General features: G+C 55.7%; 1 protein-coding gene across 1 annotated transcript; it reads right to left on the reverse strand.

The window, feature by feature from the left end:
* Positions 1 to 156: 156 nt before the first annotated feature.
* Positions 157 to 22,427, reverse strand: NADK (NAD kinase; the record flags this gene model as incomplete). The annotated part of the gene is made up of 12 exons (XM_079696381.1): positions 157 to 337; positions 774 to 856; positions 1,497 to 1,666; positions 1,737 to 1,836; positions 2,006 to 2,160; positions 2,520 to 2,622; positions 3,694 to 3,779; positions 3,859 to 3,979; positions 4,282 to 4,411; positions 8,074 to 8,157; positions 9,860 to 10,081; positions 22,369 to 22,427. 12 exons carry the CDS (start codon positions 22,425 to 22,427, stop codon positions 157 to 159), a joined length of 1,494 nt encoding a protein of 497 aa, XP_079552507.1.
* Between the last annotated feature and the right edge of the window lie 1,206 nt (positions 22,428 to 23,633).

Below are 23,633 nucleotides of genomic sequence, written 5' to 3' on the forward strand. Positions count from 1 at the left end.
GTTAAAAACAGCTGATCTGGTCGACAAAAGGCAGATTGCAGGCCCTTCCTCTGGCCAGACAAGTGGCGTGGCACCTGCCACTGGCGCTGGGCCCGTGACGCTCACGACGCGCGTTCAGGTCCACCCGTCCCGAGTGCAGACGGCAGGACCGTAGGCCTAGCTCCCTGCCCGCCCCGCCCCATCCTCCTCGTCCGCGTCCTCCTCGTCCTCTGGGAAGTGGGCTTGCTTCTTCCGCACGTTCCAGTGCAGACACTGTGCCAGGCTCTCAAACCAGTCGCTCACGGGGTCGCGGACACAGATGGAGGGGAGCGGGTAGCGAGAGGTAGTGATGCTGATGCTGAAGCAGGAGAGATGCAACGTGGCCCCTCCTAGAACCGCCGAGCGCCCAGCCCGCACCCCCCGAGCAAGACCCCTCCCTGGTCCGGCCGGGGACCATCTCAGCTCTGCTCACACCACCTGCTGCAAAGCCTGGCCCCAGGTCCTACAGTGCCCTGGGGGCCTGGGCACCTTGCCACTTTCCGGTCTGGTCCTGAGAACAGCCAGGAACTGGGGGCTCAGTGGTGCTCTTGTGCCCCCCAGGACAGAACCAGGGACCCCCTCGACGCACCCAGGTCCAGAGGGACCCCAAGGAGCAGGGTGGCGGAAGGATAAGCGGTGGGAAGGGCGGGCAGGGGGCCGTCACCCCAGGCCCAGGACCGTGACGCTCTCTCTCGAGACAGAGATGGGCCCTCAGCCCACCTGCTCCACCCGCTGCGGCCCCGTGGCCCACACACCTGTCTCCGTGGCGGACCTCCTGTCTCTTTCGTCCATCGAAGGACACCCACACAGTGTTCCTTGCTTCCGGTGACAGCATGATCTGACGGGTCAAGCAGGACAGGTGTGGGCTACCTGAGCGCAGCCGAGCGCCGTGGACCCTACCCCGGGGGGACAGCACCGGCCGGGAGGAACCTCACAGGCGACCCCAATGCCCACCACGTGCCAAGGTCAGTTCCAGGCTGTGAAAACATTAACTTGCGTCGTGCTGACCCCAGCCCCAGGGCCCTGGCTCTAGCACCGCGCCCCCCCGCCGCCCCCAGCTCTCTGCGTCCAGCAGACGCAGCCCCACCCACCAGGGCTCACATCAGGGACTCGCTGGCCCGGGGGTGGCCTGCAGTGGGGGGCAAGGGGCAGGGGAAGGAGAGTGGACGTGGAAGGGCGGCAGGGCCAGTCAGACGCCAGGACGCGCCGTGGGGGACATGCCGGGCAGTGGCCGTTCCTCACCTGCGGGCCCCCATCCCCTCCAGCAAGGACTGTCCCCACCCACTCAGGCTGAGAGCCCACCTGAAGGGCTGGCCTGGCTCTCAGCACCACCCCCGCCGAACGGACCCCTGGGGGCGCGGGCCACACGACGGAGACCAGGGTGGACAAAGCCCCTCTAGCACCCAGCAAGGCGGGAGGTCAGCACCGCAGGCCCCACACCGGCTCCACCCGACAAGGGCCGGGGGGTGGGCTCCGACCTTCAGCTCGACCCCCGCAGGAACCACGATGGGCCGGAAGGACAGCGAGTGGGGGCAGATGGGCGTGATCATGATGGCCGGCACGTTCGGGTGGATCATGGAGGCGCCGGCGGCGGCTGCGTACGCCGTGCTGCCCGTTGGGGTGGAGACGATCACGCCTGTGGGACAGGCTGAGGGTCACGGTCAAGCGCCCGCCCCCACCCCATGTGCAGCCCCCAGGCGGGCCTGACGCCCACCTACCGTCGCCCTGCACCGTGGTGATGAGGTGCCCATCCAGGTAGACGTCCACGTTGGACAGGTATGAGGATGGGCCTCTGTCTATCACCACCTCGTTTAAGACCTGTGGGTGAGGCCGCCGCAAGCTGAGGGGGCCGGGCAGCAACGAGCTGCTCCCGGGCTCCCTGGAAGGTCCCGAGGACAGGGCTGGGGGGTGTCCAGACCAAAGCCGCCACCCTGTACCCCTGCCCGAGGGCGAGGCCCTGAGCCCTGTGGGGGACAGGCCCACAGACCTGGTACTGCATGACCTGCTTCCCGACCTCTGCGTCCAGGGCCGCGGCCAGCACCCCATTCTCGCTGATCCCGTTGGGGACGGCCACCTTCTTCCCTCGGAGCTCCTTCACGACTCTGACCTTCAGCCGGCTCCGGAGAACAACAGCTGCGTTCCCTGGGGGCCAGCAGGGGTCACACGCAGGGAAGTCAGCAGGGATGGGGGAGGTGGTACTGCAGGAAGAGAGACCCTCCCATCGACCAGGGACCCCCCTTTCTTCTCCCAAATGGAGGGCAACACCCTGTGCTTCTGTGAAAATCAATTCACTGCTACTCGACACGTATGGTAGCCTAAACCCGTGATCAGCTCAAACTTCTCACTGTTAAGAAAAAACGTCTGACTCGTTCAAAATTTAGAATTCTCTGAATCCCGAAACACTCAAGTGTTGCTCTTTGCATTGTTAAAAAAGCCCCCAAATCACATAAGATGATCCCACGTTCAGAACTGCTCGTGGGTTCTGGGACATTCTGACTCACCCTGTATCACCTGAGTAACTTGGGACTGAAAGTTCTCGAAGTTGAAGGGGGTCAGGAAGCCCAGGGAGCCCAGGTGGAACGCCATGACCGGAGGCACGCTGCCCTGTGAGCCAATGAGGCAGGTCACTCAGCTGGCCAGCCCACTCGAAAGCCACCCGAGCCATCCCCAGCCCGGAGAGACCCGCACCCCGACTACCCCTGGGAGGGGCGGGCACGGGAGTGCAGGGTCGGTGCCTGGTGTGGTCGGCGGGGCTGCCGTGCTGCAGCGGGGCAGGGCTACTCGGGGTGACAGCGCTCGGCCCGCGGGGGGTCAGGGAGGCCAGGGGAAGAGCGGTGTGGGCAGCTGACAAGAACGGAGGCGGCAGGACGGACCAGCCCACCGGCCATGGCAGACAGGAGGGAGCGGCGGGGAGACCTCGACAGAGCCGCTGGAGAGGAGTGCGGGCAGCCGGGGGCAGGGGGCCTAGGACGGGACTCTGGGCGCCTAACAGGGCGGCACTGCGGCCCCCCGCGCGCCGCTTCCGCTGAGGAGGGAGGAGCGGGCGGGTGGGGAGGGGCTCCCACGGTGGGAGGTGAGGAAGAATGGGCAGCTCTGAGGAGGCGGAACAGCCCCAGGACCCTCGCCCTCATCCTCTGCCGGCCTCAGCGGGTTCACACCGTCGGATGTGAGGCCCCAGGCCCCGCCGGGCCCTACCCTCCTGCCCTGCTGGCCGCCCTGCCCACTTCCAGGCCGCTCTCTGGAGGCCACACCTGACCTTCTAACACACCTCGGCCGGGTCACTCCAGGGGCCCTGCCTTGAGGAGCGTGAGGGTGGGCTCCCAGGCAGACCCCTGGCGGTCTGGGGCCTCCACCAGGCTCCCCCGAGCCCCCGGACACTCGGCCTGTAGCCGCTTCCCTCCCCTGCCGCGGACGCTCGTCCACCAACTCGGCCCCACATGCTGGCTCCCCCGGGAGATGCCCCGCCCTTCCGGGGATGCCCCGCCCCCAGGCCATGCCCCGCCCCCGCCCCGCCCCCAGGCCCCCCTCTCTGGTGCACCGTCTGCACCGGCGCCTCAAGGTGCATGGAAACTCCTGGCCTGTCACAGTGTCTAGCACCGGACAGCAGATGCAGCCCTTGGTATCGTTTGCAAACTTGCTCTATCGCCATCCTCAGGTGGCGTCTGGGGGCCTCACCTGGAAGAGCGACGAGGCGTACAGCAGGGTCCCGTCTCCTCCCAGGCAAATGATGAGATCAATCTGGTTGGAGATGTCATCGTAATCTAGAAAACACGGTGGACACAGAAGAGCCATCAAACACCCCGGATGCTGCCAGGCGTGGCCACCCGGGCGAGGCCCCACCGGACGACTCGCCTTCTCTGAATGTGCAGAACTTCCTCTTCACTGGCCCGAAGCGGTCATCGCTCACGATGGCCGGGTCCTCCAGAACTTTCTTCTCCACGTACACGATCATGTTGTTCTCCTGGAAGGGACGTGGGTGAGTCAGCCCTGCCGGTAAGAGCCGGGCCAGGGCGGGCCGGTCTTCACGAAGCCTCCTTCCTGCCTTGCTTGGCCTTGTAGGATGCTGGGCGGGGGGTGGGCGGTGGCAGCTCTTTCTCGGTGACAAAGCGCGACCGTTTTTTCACTTCACACGCTGCTGAGCTGCTGGAGGCTCGGTGACGCTGGGTTACAGAGCCTCCTGACTTGAGCAGCCCCGGGATCAGAGCCCTGGAACCCCGGGCAGGAGCCGGCTCTGAGCCCACCCCTGCGGCCGCCCCTGCTCACCTCCATCAGGTACACGCAGAGCTCCTTGAAGGGCTGGAGCAGGCTGGCATCCCGGATCTTCTTGATGACGAGGACGCTCTTTGGGGACTTGTTCCATGTCAGCCGCTGGCTGGCAGGGTCCTGGATGTGCCTTTGAGGGGAGACGAGCGTTCGCACGGGCCCTGGGCCGTCCCCGCAGTGTGTCTCCTGCACCGGCGTGGGCGCTCGGTGCACTCAGAGCGCTGTCCTCCCTCTGGCTGCCCGACTACACCCCTGCCCGCGGCTCCTTTGGAGCAAGGCTTACTCGGGACCTGCTGCGGAGGAAACCCCACACGCACCCGGACCCGCCGAGGGGGACTCTGTCCCGGGAAACCCAGGCCTCCCATTGACTCGTAAGGGGGGCACAGCCCCACGTCCACACCGCTGTGTGAGCAACTCAGGTGACCGTAACTTTCACAGTTAAAAGCCACCCAGTTTTAAAGTCACTGGCAGGAGTTGGGGCAGTGAGACCGCCCTGGAGATTCCAGCGGCGGGCACGTGTTGTCACACGTCTGTCCAAAGCACAGGACGCACCGCACGGAGGGACCCTGGTGTCAACTAGGGACGGTGGGTGACACGATGTGTCAGTGCAGGTTCATCGTGTGTAACAAATGCACCCTCTGCAAGGATGTCGATGAGGGGCTGGCTGGAGGAGGGCGGGTGGGGGGCGTGAGAAATCTCTGTACCTTCTCCTCACTTCTGCTGAGAACCTAAACCTGCTCAAATAATAAAAGCAAAACCCCAAAAAAGTCAGCTAGGCCTGCCTGCCAACGACAGCTCTGCAAGTCCTGTGGCGCTCGGCCATGGTCCCTAGCGCTGGGGGGCTGGCACGGTCTGCGGGCAGCAGGTCCTCCCTGAGGGGCGGGGGTCCCAAGGCCGAGCCCCGCCAGGACTCCCACCGCTGTGGGCGCCCGGTAGGCGCCCGCCCGGCCTGGCAGCACACCCCTCCGCCTGTTGGGAAACAGCCCTGAAGGCTGCAGGCAGTGACTTCCCTTCTGTCGCAAGTTCCCCAATCAAGACACCAGCTCCAGGTCACGCCTCGTGGCCGCAGCCTCCCTGAAAACCTGACGACCCCGACAGCAACTCTCCAAACCATGACGTGAACCATTAAAAGAGCAGTGGGTCCCTGGCCCCAGGCTGTGACTGACTGACCATCACTCACCCTTTCCAGGCGTTTCTGCGAGGGCAGGGGTCACTCATGACCTCCTCTGCCAGGGTCTCCACCAGCCCGGGTCACACACGCGGCTCGGCGAAGGGCGGGGCTCGGTGCCCAGCATCTCGGTCACGCGTGACTGACAGGGAGGGCCACATGAACCAGCCCCCCCAGACGCCCCGAATGTGCAACTGCACCACAGCCCTGCTTTCTGTACCCTCAGAACTGAAAGCAAGACATACCGTAACTTGTTAAATGTTGTATAAAACAACAAGTCAAGAGAACTTCCTAAAATGAAAAATCAAACCAAACAAACTGTACTTGATCTTCTTACTGTTCACACCATCCTCTTGTCCAATCGCCTTTAACAGCAAAGAGGCCAGACCTCAGACGCCTGCTCTTCAGAGGCTGGCCGCCAAGCTCTGCTGCCCTGGGCGGTCAGGATGCTGCCCTGGGCGGTCAGGATGGGCCCCATCCAGCCGCACACGACAGCGCTGGGCGGCAGAACCGGCTTGGCCCGTGGGAGGGGCCTGCAGGCAGAGGGGCGGGCACTCGCGGGCCTCCTGTCACTCCACCTGGCCCCGGGCCTGGAGGGAGGGCAGGCGGGTCAGCGGAAGTCTGCCTGGCCGCCGAGGTGAATGATGAAGCCCCCCCTCCACTGACCAGGTGGGCCAGACTCATGGCCCTTCAAGACCCGAGACTCAGCCGCGCCCAGCCAGAGCCACCGCAGTGACATCAGCTCGTCTCAGGTACCAACCGGTCACTTCCTGTTGGATCACTGCAAAGAGCGGTGCTGGCCCCTCCCTGGCACAGAGGCTCTGGAGGCCGGACGGGAGGCAGGGATGTCTGACAGCTCAGTGGGGGACCCATCTGAGCCCTGTCTCAAAAGCCAAAGGCGTCAGATGTTGGCAATTCCACATGTTTCAACATAACAGAAAATACACATTCATGGTGAGGTCTGAGAGAATAAAGTAGGAAGTAAGTCTCTTGCAGTCAACTCCTCTACAGTATGTTGCTTTTCAGCATCAGAGGAAAGTCAGGTTAGCACATAATCCCTGCCCCACCAGCCACGGTGTTGGGAGGGCCAGGGACAAGATGGGGAAGTGGAGTCCTGTCCTCCCAGGGCAGGACTGTGCCAGGCGCAGTGCCTCAGAGACGCTTCTGGAGCACCTGCCGCTCTGCTCAGAGCACCCCTCCCCACGATCCCACCTGACCTCGGGGAGCAGCTCAGATGCCATCCCGTGACCCCACCCGAGGTTCACGAGGCCAAAACACACACACGCCTGTGACGTGGGCTGGGCTGGGAGCAGGTGACAGCCAATCAAGGCTGGATGGCCAGAGGCCACCCAGGGCGGCACTTACGCTGAACCCTGAGTGACGAGGAGGGAGTGGCACTGCCAAGACTAGGAAGGGCAGGGAGGGGCCCCCAGGCAGCGGTGAAAGGTCAAGGCAGGGCAGTCTGGGGCAGTGCACACAGCAGGGCGTGGGGCGCCTGGGGGGCTGGTTACCAGTGTGGATGCTGTGCGGAGTGCAAACGTGGGGCACTGCGGGGTGGGCGCAGCAGGTGGGCAGGACCTGCCCGTGTCCAGCAGCAGCGACTAGAGAGCCAGGGCAGCAGCTGGACGGTAGAAGCACTGACACCAGTTACCCCAGTGCCCAGGCCGCCCTTGGGTCACCAGGGTCCACACAGCACAGCAGCTCCCGGGGGCCCAGCACCGTCCGCCCACTGGGCCAGCGCTGAGAACAGGCAGACGGCTGCAGGGAGCAAGGCCCCCTGGGCGGTGAGTCGCAGAAGCCCTCCTGGGCCCTTGGTCTGACCCCCCCAGAAGGTGAACCCGCCATGGCTCCCCAGAAGGAGGGGGCACAGACGGCCCACTCGGTGGTGAGCCCACCGCCAGGCACAGTGGCAGTGCCAACCTGGAATTCTGCTGTTTCAACACAAAGCTCTTGTGGCCACGAAGCCATTTGAGTGTTTTCTCCCCTAAGACACACACGACACAGAGCAAAGGAGCAAAGCTTTCCCCTCTTTGGAACCATCCAGCACCTGGAGGAGGTGCTGGACGGGTAGAGACGGGAGCTGGGTTCAAGTGTCCAGTGAAAAAGCCCGAACTGCTTCGCTTCTAAATAGCTTCTCAGCCAGCCCCACACGGCCATGGGCCCCCAAGCTGCACTGCCCTCTGGCTGTCGCTAAAATACAGAGCTTACATAAAAAAAAGAAAAGGAAAAAAAAAAAAAAAAATTGTGCCCGCAAGACAGGGTATCTCTCAAACAAGTAAACTCAGCTTTTTAAAAATGCCAACTGACATCTCTGCATTTCAATAATTAAGAGAAACATATTTGACCCACCAAATGCATTAGCATGAAATACATTATTTTTCTCTCCTAGAGTTTTTCCTGTAAAAAGCAAATTAACTCTAAATACGAGTCGAGGCCCCTCCGACCCACTGCACCCAAGAAGCAGGCCTCACCCACTCTCTCGCCCCGAGCGAGTCGGAGACAGCGCCGCGTGGCCTCCTGGGGCCTCAGAAGCCGCCCGACACACTCATGCCCCCCGAGCCAGAACCTCCCACACTCCAGTGGCCCCTGGACAACAGTCCTGTGGAGCCTCCCAGAAGACTCACATGATGGTCTGGGGGTTCTGCAGCACGCAGGCCTTTGGTCCAAAAGTGGTCACTGGGCATGGCCCGTGTAGCGAGCGGGTCCTCCTGTGGGGAGAGGCACAGGGCAGGGGCCGTCAGTCGGCTGAAAGACACACACGTGTAGACAAGGCACAGACTGTGTTAAACTCTCCAAAATATTTTTAATCCAAATGATGTAAACTGCGTCATCTGCCCAGCACCCATGTGACAGTCCTGGAAGACCCTGCCCCGATCCCCAGAGCTCTGGCTGGAGGGCTACACGCTGTCCGTGTAGCCGTTAGAGGGGGCACACTTAGAAATACTCCTTAGAATAAGGACCCCAAACCAGTGCAGGTGCCCAGGCCCCACCCCAGAACAAGGGGATTCAACCCAGAGGAAGGGCCTGGGAATCTGAATTCTTGACTGGGCAAGTCTATTTGAAGACAAGCTTTTGGGCCTATACTTGGGAATCAAGACTTCAGAAACTATCCCCAAGTCATCCAGGTTAAGATTCTAACAAAAATACTCATTCTGAGTTGTGCTGTCAATAAAAACAGGTAGTACCTGAGTGACCCAACATTTCCAATAACTGAAAAGTGACTCACAGGGCACTGTGGCCAGCACACGTCCTGGGGACAATACCACTAGGTGGCCCTCCCTGTCCTCTCCTCAGGGTCCAGCACCAGCCCTTGGGAGCCATGTGGATGCCCCACGGTGACACGTGATTGTGTCCACCGTCACACAGAGTGCCAGCTCCAGTGGCCTCATGGTCCCTTTCTTTTTTGTTCTTTTCTGGCCACACCACGCGGCTTGCAGGATCTTAGTTCCCTGACCAGGGGATCGCACCCGCACCCCCTGCAGTGCAAGTGCGGAGTCTTAATCACTGGACCACCAGGGAAGTCCCCTCATGGTCCCTTTCTGCACCAAAACTACTGGCACAAAGATAGCCAAACACAGATGGCAAACTTGCTTTCGTCCCTGACGGCCCGTCTCATGGCTCAGAGAACTCTCCAGATCCCAGTGCAGACAAAACGGATTTTCTATTGTGTCCTGAAGGGCAGCCTAGCCCAGCAGAGCCAGAGTCTGGTCAAGGGCTCCCTCCCCGGCTCCTGAGAACGTGCAGGGAGCAGCCGCGAGCCACGGCCTGGGGCCTCTGGGGACTATAAGATTTTAGGAAATGCAGTTTAGACCAGGCTTTTCTAAGTCAGTGTTCCACTCAAACTCTGACAGCGGCTGTGGCTACACGTCCCCAACCCCCCTCCTGGAGACACCCACACGCGGAGGCCACCTTTGACCTGCTACCACCACACCAGGTTCAATGCCCTTTCGGGCGCGACACCCCACAGAGCCAGCAGCCAAGGCCGCCCGCCCAGAGACGCACCCCCTGCAGTGCCAGGGACACCAACACGGGAGGACGACACGACTCTGCACGGACGCTTCTGCTGGGAGCTGGCCGCCCGCCGCCCAGCAGGCGAGGGTGCCGTCCGCCGGGCCCCCTGCACCCGCGGCAGTGTCAGCTCGGGCAGCTCCTCCCAAAACTCCGGGTGGCGTTCATGGCTCTGAAGCCGGCACTGCCGCAGCCTGCCCGGCACCTCGACGCCTGTGCCAGAGCTGGCGCCGCAGCGGGCGGCCCCGGTGACGCTGACGGCACACGGGCCCCACCCACGCACCTCAACCTTGCGCAGTGTGTGGGCACGGTGGGGGGGGTGCCCTCTGGGAGCTGTGGGAGCAAGCGCGCCCACCTCTCGCGTGTCTGAGCGCCCACACAGGCCCAGAGGAGGCCTGGTACCTGAACTCGCGGGTGCTGGCCAGGGCGGGCGCGGCCGACAGGCTGCGGGACTTGGCGCGGCCCCGGATGGGGTGGCCCAGGCCCCAGTCCTCGTCCTCATGGCACGCGGAGCAGCGGTAGGAGGCCGCCTCTGCACGCAGCTCCGCACTCCCGCTGACTGTTTCTTGTTCCATTTCTGTAGTTGATGGACGAGGAGGACTTCGGCCCGAAAATCCCGGATGCCTTGATTTAATAAAATACAGTAAATATCTGTGTACAAAACAACGTATACACACACCTACACCCGCCCTATCAGGGGGAAAATGACTGATGTCAACTTACCAAAGGACTTGGCAAATAGTCTATTTCCATCCCAAAGATATTTAAGAACTCGGGAATCTACCTGTGGTTTTTAGTGAATCCAGAAGAGCTAGGGGTCTACCAAGCTGGGGTGTGGCCACATGCCAGGGGGTGCACTTTCATGAGACAGCTATTACCATCGTGCAGTCTTAAATGCCTCTCGGCCCAGAAAATCTGGATAAATATACTTGATAAGACCACCAGCAGGCACCCACTGAACTCCATGTCCTGCAAACAGCCTGCACTTTAATCCAGTGCCAATGAAACACTGGCCAAAACTGACGTACTTGGTCCTCAAAGAAAAGTTCAACTTCCAAATACTAGTAAAGATAGACACCCTCATCTTCTAACCACAACACAGTAAAGCAGGAAAAGATGGAAGCAGAAACAAAACAACAGTCCTCCAACCACTGGGGAATGTTTGAATTTTCTCCTAACCAACTGAGGGCTCAAAAGAGGTATCAAAACCACCGTGACGGTGGATCGAACAGGTAAAGCATGAACCCAAAGTCCATGCCCCCCATTGAGCTGTGCTGAAGTCCTTGAGAATTAGGAGTCATGAGCTAAGGCCTAAGTCAATGAAGCTAAAAAAGGAATAAAACAAGCCTAAGAAAGGCAGAAGAGGTGACAAAAATACAGGCAGAAATCAGTAGGTTGAGAAGTAGAAACAGAAGGGTAGAGTTTGGAGAAAAGCAACAATAAATGAGCCAGTTTAGACGAGGGATGAAAAGAACTGCACTCGCTGAAAAACCTGGACCAAAGGCCATTTTCTAAGAGAACTGCTGACTAGTGGAAGAGCTTCGGCAGTGCCACGCGCTGCTGGGGCCTCAGGACCTGCCTGTCCTTGGGAAGCAGAGGGAGAGCGGGACTCCTTGCTCAGGAAGACCCAGCAGGGTAGCCTGCCAACGGCTCACGTCGCCTCTTGAACAAGCAAGGGAAACAGGGCCATCGCGGCAGGGACCACGACAGAGACCACGACGCAGATGCCAGCACCAGAAGAGACAACGTGGGGTGACGGCATGGAGGGCAGAAGGAAAGTTTAAGGACTCCAGAAAAGCCTGGGGCCTCTACGGTAAGGCCAAAGGCATCCCCCACCTCCACCTGCACTGTACAAGCACCTCAGGAGCTTTGGAAAATACTAATTCCCACACCTGACTTTGACCAAAGGCATCAGTAGTTTTAAAAAGCTCCTGAGGCAGGGAATTCCCTGGCGGTCCAGTGGTTAGGACTCCGCTCTTCCACTGCTGGGGGCACGGGTTCAATCCCTGGTCGGGGAACTAAGATCCCACAAGCTGTGAGGTGCTGCCCCCCCCCCAAAAAGGAAAAGAAATTGAAGTTTAAAAACACCATTTACAATAGCACTAAAATATAAGATACATAGGGATATAGCTGGCAAAACAAGTGTAAACCCTATTTCCAGTTATAAAATAAATAAGTCACGGTACGTAACGTACATCACATGACGTCAGTTAACAATATTGTAGTGTATATTTGGAAGGTGCTGAGAGAGTAGATCTTAAAAGCTCCCATAAGAAAAACAGTTGGTAACTATATACGGTGATGATTCAACTAGACTTACCGTTGTGATCATTTCACAATATATACAAACGTCGAACCATTATGTTCCATACAAACAATAACTAATAAATTATGTCAACTATACCTCTATTTTAAAAGTGTAAAACCTGTACACTGAAAACCACAAAATGTTGCTGACAGAACTTAAAGGAAACAAGTAAGTGGAGAGACAGACCATGTTCACGGATTGGAGGACACGATACTGTCAAGATCTCAATTCTCCCCAACGTGACTGACAGTCTTCCCAAACCCAGCAAACAAAATCCAACCTTTTCCATAGGAAGCAGCAAGCTGATTCTAAAATTCACATGGAAATCGAAAGGACCTAGAATAGCTAAAAAAAACTGAAAAAGAACCAAGCTGGAGGACTAATACTACCTGATCTCATGATCTGTTGAAGCTACAGTAACCAGACAATGTGGTATTGACATAAAGACAGACACAGAGATGAAGGAAACAGAAAGATACCTTCACACACAATCATTTTCAACAGACGTGCCCAGGGGATTCAATAGGAAGAGGACAATCTTTTCTCCAAACCGTTCTAGAAAAACTCCATGGCCACGTCTAAAAGTATGAAGTTAAATTCTTCTCACACGGTACGCAAAGATTAACTCAAAATGGATTATAGACCTAAATGTAAGAATAAAAACTATAAAACTTTAAGAAGAAAGCACTGGAGAAAATCTTAGTGGCCTTGGATATGGCCAAGATTTCTTAAACAGGACACAAAGAGCACAAAGTTTAAAACTTGACAAATTGAACTTCATTATAATTAAAATCTTTTACCCTTCATTAGACACTGTTAAGAGAATGGCAATACAAGCTGCGGATTGACAAAAAATATTTGTTAAACGTACATGTGACAAAGGACTTGCTTCCAAAATGTATAAAAAATTCTTAAAACTCAGTAAGAAAACAACACAATTAAAAAATAGGTAAGGGGGCTTCCCTGGTGGCGCAGTGGTTGCGAGTCCGCCTGCCGATGCAGGGGACGCGGGTTCGTGCCCCGGTCTGGGAAGATCCCACATGCCGCGGAGCGGCTGGGCCCGTGAGCCATGGCCGCTGAGCCTGCGCGTCCGGAGCCTGTGCTCCGCAACGGGAGAGGCCACAGCAGTGAGAGGCCCGCGTACCGCAAAAAAAAAAAAAAAAAAAAAAAAAAAATAGGTAAGGGCTTCCCTGGTGGCGCAGTGGTTGAGAGTCTGCCTGCCGAAGCAGGAGACACAGGTTCGTGCCCCAGTCCAGGAAGATCCCACATGCCGTGGAGCGGCTGGGCCTGTGAGCCATGGCCGCTGGGCCTGCACGTCCGGAGCCTGTGCTCCGCAATGGGAGAGGCTGTGGTGGTGAGAGGCCCGCGTACCGCAAAAAAAAAAAAAAAAAAAAGGCAAAAGATTCCAACTTTGGACTTCCCTGCTGGCACAGGGGTTAAGAATCCGCCTGCCAATGCAGGGGACATCGGTTCGAGCCCTGGTCCGGGAAGATCCCACATGCCACGGAGCAACTAAGCCTGTGCGCCACAACTACCAAGCCTGCGCTCTAGAGCCCATGAGCCACAACTACTGAAGCCCGCGCGCCTAGAGCCCGTGCTCTGCAACAAGAGAAGCCACCGCAATGAGAAGGCTGCGCACCGCGACGAACAGTAGCCCCCGCTCGCTGCAACTAGAGAAAGCCCGCGCGCAGCAACAAAGACCCAACGCAGCTTAAATAAATAAATAAATAAGAAGACAAGGCTGTGCATCCCTCTATCTGTGCAAGAAGGAAGAGCAGGCCAGGGAGGCCAGGGTCACAGCTGCAGGAACGTGGACACTTACCCCAGACCAGGACGACCAGGGTGCGGCAGAACCAGCACTGACCCGGCCAGGCCCCGTCGCAGCGCTCGACTCAAACCGCCTGACTTACCCTCGCGAGGAGCCGCGCGGGGAGCATCCAGGGGACCGAAGTCCAAGGTGACACAGCTAGGAGGGACACAGCTGGCATCTGGGCCAGCACTCCTAAGCCCCCCATGCCTGGCCACAGTGGACACAGACAACGGGACCCAAAAGAGAGGCCCAGGGCACGAGCTGGCCCAGGGTCCCGGGAGGGGAGAGGACCCTGTAGACTCCACTCCTCGTCTTCTGGAAGCCATGCCTTTGACTTAGCCCCTCCTAAATTAAAATAAGTTTCTACCAGGGCATACCCCACTTTCCAGTAACACATAAGATCAACAGACAATCATTATAGGCAATAATGCCAAACCTCTGGCCAAACAAAACTTGAAGACCACTCTCCTGGCACAGCACCAGCTGCAAGAGGCTGAAACCTGCTTGCAAAGGAAGGCCTGCCCTAAAACCAACTGGGCCTGCAGCCTGTGCTGGGCAGGTGATGCTGTAATCCTAGGAGGGTGTGGAAAACTCTATCATCCCAGGAAGGTACAGAAATAACTACCTAGTAAGATCACTATAACCCTGAGAAGATACGGATAAGAAAGTAATTAAATCCTATGACGCTGAAATCTTCAAAAAGCTTAAAATTCATTTTATAATCACTGGATTTTTACATATTTTGTTTGATATTATGGACAACATACTCAAAGGAAGAAATCATTCAAAGTAATTCTCATTTAAATGGTTGAGGTGAATTTCTATTTGTAAATAACAATGTTGCAAATGATAAAAGTTAGTGACTTCCCCCATTCCCACAACCTCCACCTACAATGCAGTGCAGGGGTCTTCTGAGCTGCACATTACCCAGGGCCAAAACCACTCCCCAACAAGCCCTCAACCACGCCTGGGACAATTGCTGAAATTTAATTTATTCTACAGCTGAATACTCAGGTGATGCCATCTCAGCTTCTACTTGTAGTTTAAGAATTAGATTACTCTGAGTCTTGGGGTAATACTTCGTATTATCTGACGCATCCTTAATGGAGACACAACATATAATGTTTAGAAAGAATAAATCGATCACCAAGTGGGGCTTATTCCAGGAATGCAAGGCCTGCTCAATGAATGTAATCCATCATTTCATCAGGCTGATCACATCAACTGATGCACAAAAAATCACTGGACAAAATTCAACACCCGTTTATGGTAAAGATTCTCAGCAATTATGAATAAAGGGTAACTTCCTCAACTTGATAAAGAGCATCTAGAAAAAACCTACCACTAACGTTAACTTGATGGTGAAAAACTAAGACTGGGAACCAACTACTCTTAACCAGCACGGTACTGCAAGTCCGAGCCTGGGCAACGAGGCAAAAAAGGTGGAGACTGAAATTAAAGACAGTATCATCCACAGTCACCTAAAAAGTACTTAGATGCAATCTAACAAAACATGTAGAGGATTTGTATGCTGAACATATTTTAAAAAACCTGATGAAAGAAACCAAAGAACATGAAATAAACTGAGAGACACCCTTGATCGTGGGTTAGAAGACTCAACACAGTAAATATGCCAGTTCTCCCAAAACTCATCTATAGGGTTAATGCAATTTCTATAAAAATCTCAGCAAGATTTTTTTTGTAGCTATGGACAAGCTTATTCTAAAACATATATGGAAAGGCAAAGGTGCTAGAATAGCTAAGACATGTTTTAAAAAGAAGGATAGGGACTTCCCTGGAGGTGCAGTGGTTAAGAATCCACCTGCCAATGCAGGGACACGAGTTCGAGCCCTGGTCCAGGAAGATCCCACATGCTGCGGAGCAACTAAGCCCGTGCACCACAACTACTGAGCCTGCGCTCTAGAGCCTGCGAGCCACAACTACTGAAGCCCGTGCTCCGCAAAAAGAGAAGCCACCGCAATAAGAAGCCCGTGCACCGCAACGAAGGGTAACCCCCGCTCGCCGCAACTAGAGAAAGCCTGCACACAGCAACGAAGACCCAACACAGCCAAAAAAAAAATAAAATAAATTAAAAAAAATAATAAAGTACTCATATTAAATATGAAAACCAGCTTTTGAAACTTATCTCCAGTGTATTTTGTGACAATGGCAAATCATGACTCACACTTAATCCAAGTTTATTTGCTATTTTAACGTTTTAAAAGGATGAAATTTTAACTCCATCCAAGCTCACTGAAGTTCCTGACAGCACAAATCTAATTTTTAAAAAACTTCTGCATTGGGAAGTTTTAACAGGAAAAATGTGTTGGAGCACAACAACAAAGTATGCGGACATAAAGTAGTTCCCAAAGAGGTGGGGATGCCAGCCAGTAAAAGTCACGCACACGAATATAAACACAATAACGTGATGTCTGCTGCGAGCCCTCAACACGGGCCTGTTGAAGTAATGACAAAGCAAAGCTTACCGCTTATCACCACGGAGAGGCACCAACATTACACTGCCCTCCTCCCGCCAGTAAGTGATGCCCGTGCCGGCGAGGGAGTGACAGAACTGGGCGCACACACTGGCAGAGCCCGGCCACGTGAGGAGGAGAATCAGAGACCCGAGGGGGCCCCAGGGCGGGGGCCCCAGGACGGCGGCCCCCTTCGCGGGGCCGATGAGGAGCACAGGCCTGTGCCGCTCTGGGCACCTGGCTCTGCTGCACGCAGCCCCCCAGCACCTCTTCACCAACTATCTGCACACGCATCTGCCTGTTCCCACGCAACGACGCTGTGCCGTTAGGGGTCAGGAGGCGAGCAGGCAGCACCAACCCCAGACCGCCCGGTGCCGGGGCCACGCCCGAAGGGAAGCCCGACCTGAGGGCGAAGCGGAGCAGCGCCCTATGGTCCTCCCTGCACCGTGCCCTCAGCCCACCTTTTGTCTGTGGAAAACCTTGAGCCAAAGAACAAGTTTCATCAGAGAAGCGAGAAAATACAGAAACAGAGGAAAACAGTCCAAGGAGACCAAATAATAACAGTGCAGTCATTAGGCAAATTCAAGGACCTCTGTTCCTCCTTAAGGGCCATAGGGAATATTCGGAGCCCTCCCCTGGGGCCCGTCTTGTAGACACTGAAACCCCACCAGGTGGAAGAAGTGAACTACATGAGGACCAGGCACTGGCCTCAAGGAAATGGCAACAAACCGACCCTGGAACTGAAGAGTAACTCTACCTAAAACATCGAGATGACGCTGGTCAGACCACCGATGACCAGCTTCAAGATGACCGTCAGAGCTGACTGCATTGTTTCTGCATGTAGCCCCCTCCCTCTGTCTATAAAAGCTCTTGCCCCCTGACTGTCGGGGGGGGTCAGCCTTCGGACAGGCATTCCCCCCCAACCCCCCCAGTTGCCGGCCTCCAAAATAAAGTAACCTTTCCTTTCCTATCAACATCTGTCTCTCGAAAATTGGCTTTCGAGCGGCGAGCAGCCGGACCTGGGTTCGGTAAGAGGTTTTGGCGCCCGACGGTGGGGCTGTGCTCTCGTACCGTCTGGCTTCCCTGGGCCTCCCAGAGAAGAGCCACCGGCTACGGCAAACACGCCGGGAAAAGCCGCGACCAGCCAGCTGCTTGTGGCTAGCCAGCCCCGAGGGGGATTTTAGGGGACGTTCCCAGCAGCTGCTGAATCCATTTGTTTCGGGAATCCTCCCTGTTTCTCCCCTGCTCAGCACTGGCTGCCAACTTTCGCTTTTGGTTGGTGGAAATGAAACGTGCATTTGGGACGAGCTGACCAGCTCCAAGGCCGGGTAAGTCCACCAGTGTGCACCCAGGCAACCTTCCCATTTGTGAGCGCTAAGTGCTATTTGGGCATTTTTGCCAATTGGTTCTGATGTGTGTCTGACGTTCAGAACTGTTTGTGAGCACAAAGTGCTATCTGGGCATTTTGCCAATTGATTCTGACGTCTTTTATGGTCAAGGACCGTTTGTATTGGGGAAGTGTTTGTTTTGGGATTCCATACTGGTCGTCCTTTGAAGAGGATGTGCAACAGATCTGTCTTTTGGTATGTGAGCATGTATCCCATCTATGTGATTGGTATCTTTGATGTCTTACGTCAAATGGGAAATTCAGGTTCAATTCATTAAAAACAATTTTTTTAGCTATGAAATTATGACAAAGAAAAAGAAAGATGATTTTTTCTAACCAACGTATGGCAACAGTATTCTTTAGACTCTGGAGAAAATTGGTTAAGATGAAACTCTTCTGAAATTCCCAAACTGATTCTTTTGCATATGCAGTTAGAGAAAGCTAGCTTGATAAAATACTGTTTTCAGAATTCTGACCCTGAGAGAACAAAAATATGCCTAGGAAAAAACTTGAAGTTAACTTTTATCGTGTTCTTGAAATACAAACACAGCCCACTTTGCCTGAGACTTCAGCCTTGGGTTAATTAGTAAAACTTCAAGACACAAAAAGGAGGGGGGATAAAAGCCTTTTAAAATTGAGTGTGTAAATTTGACTATTCGGACAGTTATTCATAAACTGATAAGTTTAATTGCAATGCCTAATTCATGAAACGTAAAAAGATGAAACAACTGAGATCTCTGTCTGGATGTATGTATGTCTCAATATGTGTCTTTGTCTTTGGTTAATTTGCAAAGAGCTCTATTTAATTGGCTTAAAAAGAAAAAGTAAGCACTTACAAATCAAACAAATCTCAATTTACCTACTTCCTGTCTTCTTGCCAAGACTAAGAGTAAAACTAAAGATGTCTGGGTTTCTTTTCTTTTTTTTTAAATTTATTTATTTATTTATTTTTGGCTGTGTTGGGTCTTCGTTTCTGTGCGAGGGCTTTCTCTAGTTGCCGCAAGCAGGGGCCACTCTTCATCACGGTGCGCGGGCCTCTCACTGTTGCGGCCTCTCTTGTTGCGAAGCACAGGCTCCAGACGTGCAGGCTCAGTAGTTGTGGCTCACGGACCTAGTTGCTCCGTGGCATGTGGGGTCTTCCCAGACCAGGACTCGAACCTGTGTCCCCTGCATTGGCAGGCAGATTCTCAACCACTTAAACACACATCTTGTAACACATTAAAGAGAAATTGTGCTATGAAAAAGTGTATGTTTTTAGAGGTTATGGAATATGTTCTTAAGTTTGCCCATCAGAAAATACTGATATAACAAGTAGTTCAATTACTTGTTTCTTGGTTTTGTTAAGGTTTTCAAGGGTTAAAAATTGTAATGTGTAAAAATGATAAGGAAAGCATTTCAGTGTGTAAAGCAAGTAGGATATGTGTTGTCGGAGAAGAAAAGTATAAAGAACGGAGATATTTTCGCTGAGGAAAAATGATGGCAATAATTTTGTCTTACAGTTGGTTGGATGGGAAAAAAAGGACAAATTTGTATGGATCCAAAAAGTGATAAAATGTTTATGAAAAAGTAACTTTGAGGGCTTCCCTGGTGGTGCAGTGGTTGAGAGTCCGCCTGCCTATGCAGGGGACACAGGTTCATGCCCCGGTCCGGGAAGATCCCACATGCCACGGAGCGGCTGGGCCCGTGAGCCACGGCCACTGAGCCTGCGTGTCCGGAGCCTGTGCTCCGCAACGGGAGAGGCCACAACAGTGAGAGGCCCGCGTACCGCAAAAAAAGAAAAAAAAAAAAAAAGTAACTTGGAGAAAAGAATTTTGTATGTTGTTAGGATTAAGATTAGACTAAATTTAATTAAGTAAATGAATTTTGTTATTAACAGTAAACTGACACAAGACTAAATTTTGTTTTCTCTCTCTGTTAAGAGAAAAATATTTTTTCTAAACTAATTAGGATTATTTGGTATGTTAAATTATATGGAAAACATTTGATAACTTTCAGACCTTACTGTTGAACTGAGTAAGAAATTAAAAAATTCTGATGGAAAGCTATGTTTTGTTTCTAACCATACTTTTGACTCCGATGTTCAGGATGGAAAAAATTGTCCAGTGAAGTTGTCACAGAGCATAACTACTCATGCTGTGTATGCTGGCTCTAAGTTTACTGTTTAAGGCACATGTACAATGTTTGTGTGAGAACTGGATATAAATGATAAGATGTATGGCCTATAAAGTGTTTCCCGATTAACATACCTCTGAGCCTGTTCATGATATCGGATTCGTTTTCCCCCAACGTGGACAACTAGGCAAATATATAAACAAAAAGAGGCCTAGCACCGAGGGACATGAATGGACCCAGAGCAGGCATCTGAGCCACTCTGGCTACGTTGGAAAAATATATTGACTATCAATGCTTTCTATGGAAAGAGTTACAATTAAAAGGGGAAAATGATGGAGGAAATTTTCACATACTGAGGTATGGGGAAGTCATTCTGGCTTACACAGGATTTCATGTGAACTTTAGGCTAACCAAAACAGCCTGTTTATGGCCTATTAAACATACACTGTACATCTGCTTTAACCATTAAGAAACAATACATTCAGAGACTAATACGAAGATGCTTTTTTTTTTTTTTTTTTTTGGCTGTACGCGGGCCTCTCACTGTTGTGGCCTCTCCCGTTGCGGAGCACAGGCTCCAGACGCGCAGGCCCAGCGGCCATGGCTCACGGGCCCAGCCGCTCCGCGGCATGTGGGATCTTCCCGGACCGGGCACGAACCCGTGTCCCCTGCATCGGCAGGCGGACTCCCAACCACTGCGCCACCAGGGAAGCCCCGAAGATGCATTTTGATTATTATCTTCATTGTAAAATGTCTACCAATTTTCAAATGCTTGTCCAGGTACTATGACAAAGTCATCAAGGAGAGAGGTAATGTTCTCATAATACAAAATATTGATGGTAAGCACAGAGCTTGAAGTTATTTCCAATTCTGTGTCCATTCCCCAAATTAGGCAGAACTATGCCCCACTTCAGCAAGAAGTAGCTGAGAGGTCATTGCCCAATTCCCTCAAACACTTGGGGAAAACTGAAACAGAAATGGAACTAAACCCGAGCTCCCCTGCCAACTAACCTCTCTACCCAAAACCTTATCCCCCTTCCTGTTCCGTACCCGGCCCTCCCCAAGACTGAGGAGTACCAAAGGAAAGGGGGACTGAAACGGAGCAGCACGCGATGGTCCTTTCCCAACCCCCCGCCCCGCCCCGCCCCTCCGTGTCCTCAGCCCGCCTTTTGTCTGTGGAAAACCTTGAGCCAAAGAATAGGTTTCATCAGAGAAGCGAGAAAATACAGAAACAGAGGAAAACAGTCCAAGGAGACCAAATAATAACAGTGCAGTCATTAGGCAAATTCAAGGACCTCTGTTCCTCCTTAAGGGCCATAGGGAATATTCGGAGCCCTCCCCTGGGGCCCGTCTTGTAGACACTGAAACCCCACCAGGTGGAAGAAGTGAACTACATGAGGACCAGGCACTGGCCTCAAGGAAATGGCAACAAACCGACCCTGGAACTGAAGAGTAACTCTACCTAAAACATCGAGATGACGCTGGTCAGACCACCGATGACCAGCTTCAAGATGACCGTCAGAGCTGACTGCATTGTTTCTGCATGTAGCCGCCTCCCTCTGTCTATAAAAGCTCTTGCCCCCTTTTTGGGCGGGGAGGAGGCCCTTGGACAGGCATCCGCCCTCCCCGCCCCCCTCCCCCTTTGCTGCCCTCCGAAATAAAGCAACCTTTCCTTACCTACCAACATCTATCTCTCGAGAATCTGCTTTCGAGCGGCAAGCAGCCGAACCTGGTAACAAGGGCAGCACCCCCGGTAAAGAACCGCCCGCCCCTTCGTCCTGCGGGTTACTGGGGCCTCCTCTCCAGCGCCCAGCGATCTCCCGGGGCGCCGTCGCCGAGCCCACCCCACGCCCACCTGCACGGCAGGCCCGGGAGCACCTGAAGCCCGAGGCCGGCGTCCGCGCTACCGCACCTGCCTGTCCGGGTCCGCGGGTCCCCGCGGCAGAGCAAAGGTCACGGCCGGAGCAGAGCGCGTCGTCCAGCTGGAAGTGAGGACCACCCGACTCAGGCCCGGCACACGGTGGCGAGGCGGCTCCCACGAGGACCAGAGCGCGCCGGACGGGGAGGCAGTGACCAGGGGTTCCGGGGTCGTCGGGTGGGCGCTGGGCTCGGAGCGCAAACGCGCCTTCCGAGGATAAATAACGCGACGCGGACCCCTAACTGACCGCTCCGCGTGAGGGCCGGACCCGCCAAGCCGCCCCACAGCGCGGACGCGGGGGTCGAGGTCCGGCCGCCCGGACACCTGCGCGAGCGCCCGGGGCAGGGAGCGGCCGGCCAGCGCCTCCCCGCTCCACACCCCACGGTAGGCAAGGCAGCCCCCGTCCCCGCGACCCCCGCCGCGCCCCCACGACCCCACGACCCCACGACCGCGGGCGGCGGGCCGGGCCGAGGGGCCGCGCACTCACCGTTCGCTCGCCGGGCCGAGCACGCGGGTCCCGCCGCCCCGCCGCCGCTCGCAGTCGCTAGCCGGTCCCCGGCGCCGCGGCCGCCCCCTGCCCCATGGCCACCCCCTACCCCACGGCCACCCGGCCCGCGGCGCCGGCCCGCCTAGCATCAATGCCTCCACGCCGCCAGTGCGCACGCGCGCCCCCCCGCCTGCCGCGCGCATGCGCCTCCGGAGCCCTACGCAAGCGCTCCGCCACCGCCCCGCCCCGCGCGTGTGGGGCGGCCCGCACGGACGCCGGGCCGGGACTAGGGGCGGGACTGGGGGCGGAGTGGAGGCCTGGGGGGTGGGGCGCGGGGGCAAGGAAGGGCGCCGGGCTGGGGGCCGCCGGGTGGGGAGGAGCGCCGGCCCCAGGAGGACCCCTGGTCCCCACTCACCACGCTGTGTTCCAAGCACGTTCGCTGGACCCGGGCCCCGCCCCGCCCCCATCCGCCATCGCTCCTCTACCCTGCGGGTCAGGTTGGCTGGCTGCGGCCTCCGCCAGTGGTGACAGCGCCCGCCGCGGGCTCCGTAACTACCAGGGAAAGTGTTTTCGGAACCAAAACTCGGTGTGAGCAGCTGCGACAGAATTGCGCCCCTCGGCTGCCGGCACAGCTGGAGGGAGCGGCCTGGCCCCGGCCCGGCCCCGGCCCGGCCCCTGCCCTCGTGGGCCTCGCCCACCCCAAGCAGCCCGGCGGGTCCTTGCACACCACCTGGACCTGAGGGGCCCTGGGCCGGGCGTCTCAAGTGGGACCCCTCGAGGGTGACTTGCCAACACTGTTCTCCCTCCCTCCCCCCACCCCCTCACTGGAGGGCCCGGAGAGGAGGGAGGAAGGGGGCCAAGGGGGAGCTGCGCCCCCGCGCCCCCATGTCCAGGCACGGTGGGTTCCCCCAAGGCGTGCTGAATTGACGCGTTACCCACCACCACGGCATTGAGTCAAGTGTCGCAACGGTGTGCCTAGCTCCTGGGATGCGTCTGTGAATAAGCTGACGCAGGGCCACTGTGGATGAGCCCGGTAGGCTGCCAGCTACTGTTCCTTCTCTACACCAGGGTCTCCCGGACACAGAGCGCCTGGCTCAGGCCATGTGTGGACCGGAGCCCTCTGCAGCAGCCTGGTCTCTAGGTTTCTCCACCCCCATACCTGCCGCTGACAGTCTTCTCTGGCCGGGACTCCTTGCCCTGTGTTGAGAGACCTGGAACACAGCTGGGCACAGCAAAGGACATCTGTCACTGCTGTCCTGGGACCACTGGGCCACGGGGTTATCAAGGGTGAGTGGAAAGGGGGGCAAGGATGGCGGGAGTTTGGGGGGATTTCTCAAGCTCCGTAACTTCCCCATCTGGTTATTTTGTAAACCCAACCGCTTCCCCAAAGTGACCCCCCAGCCACACCCACAGAAGAGAAAAGCCTTTTGAGCTATGTTTTTGGATATGATCATTAACATAATAATACTAATGCTTGGCCAGGCCTCCCAAGAACCTTCTAGGGCACGGACAGTCTGCAGAGAAGGCAGCTCCGGCCTGGTAACTAGCCAAGGTCACACAGCAGGCACCCTTCCTGTGCCCTTTCTAAAAGGAACTTGTGCAGGTGTGTGTCTAATCATGGCAGTCTGTCCATTCTGGACCTCAGGCAGAAACCTTGGGCAGGAGCACTTCCCCATTTCA

This window comes from Hyperoodon ampullatus (genome assembly GCF_949752795.1).
Source record: "Hyperoodon ampullatus genome assembly, chromosome: 2".
Taxonomy (NCBI): Eukaryota; Metazoa; Chordata; class Mammalia; order Artiodactyla; family Ziphiidae; genus Hyperoodon; species Hyperoodon ampullatus.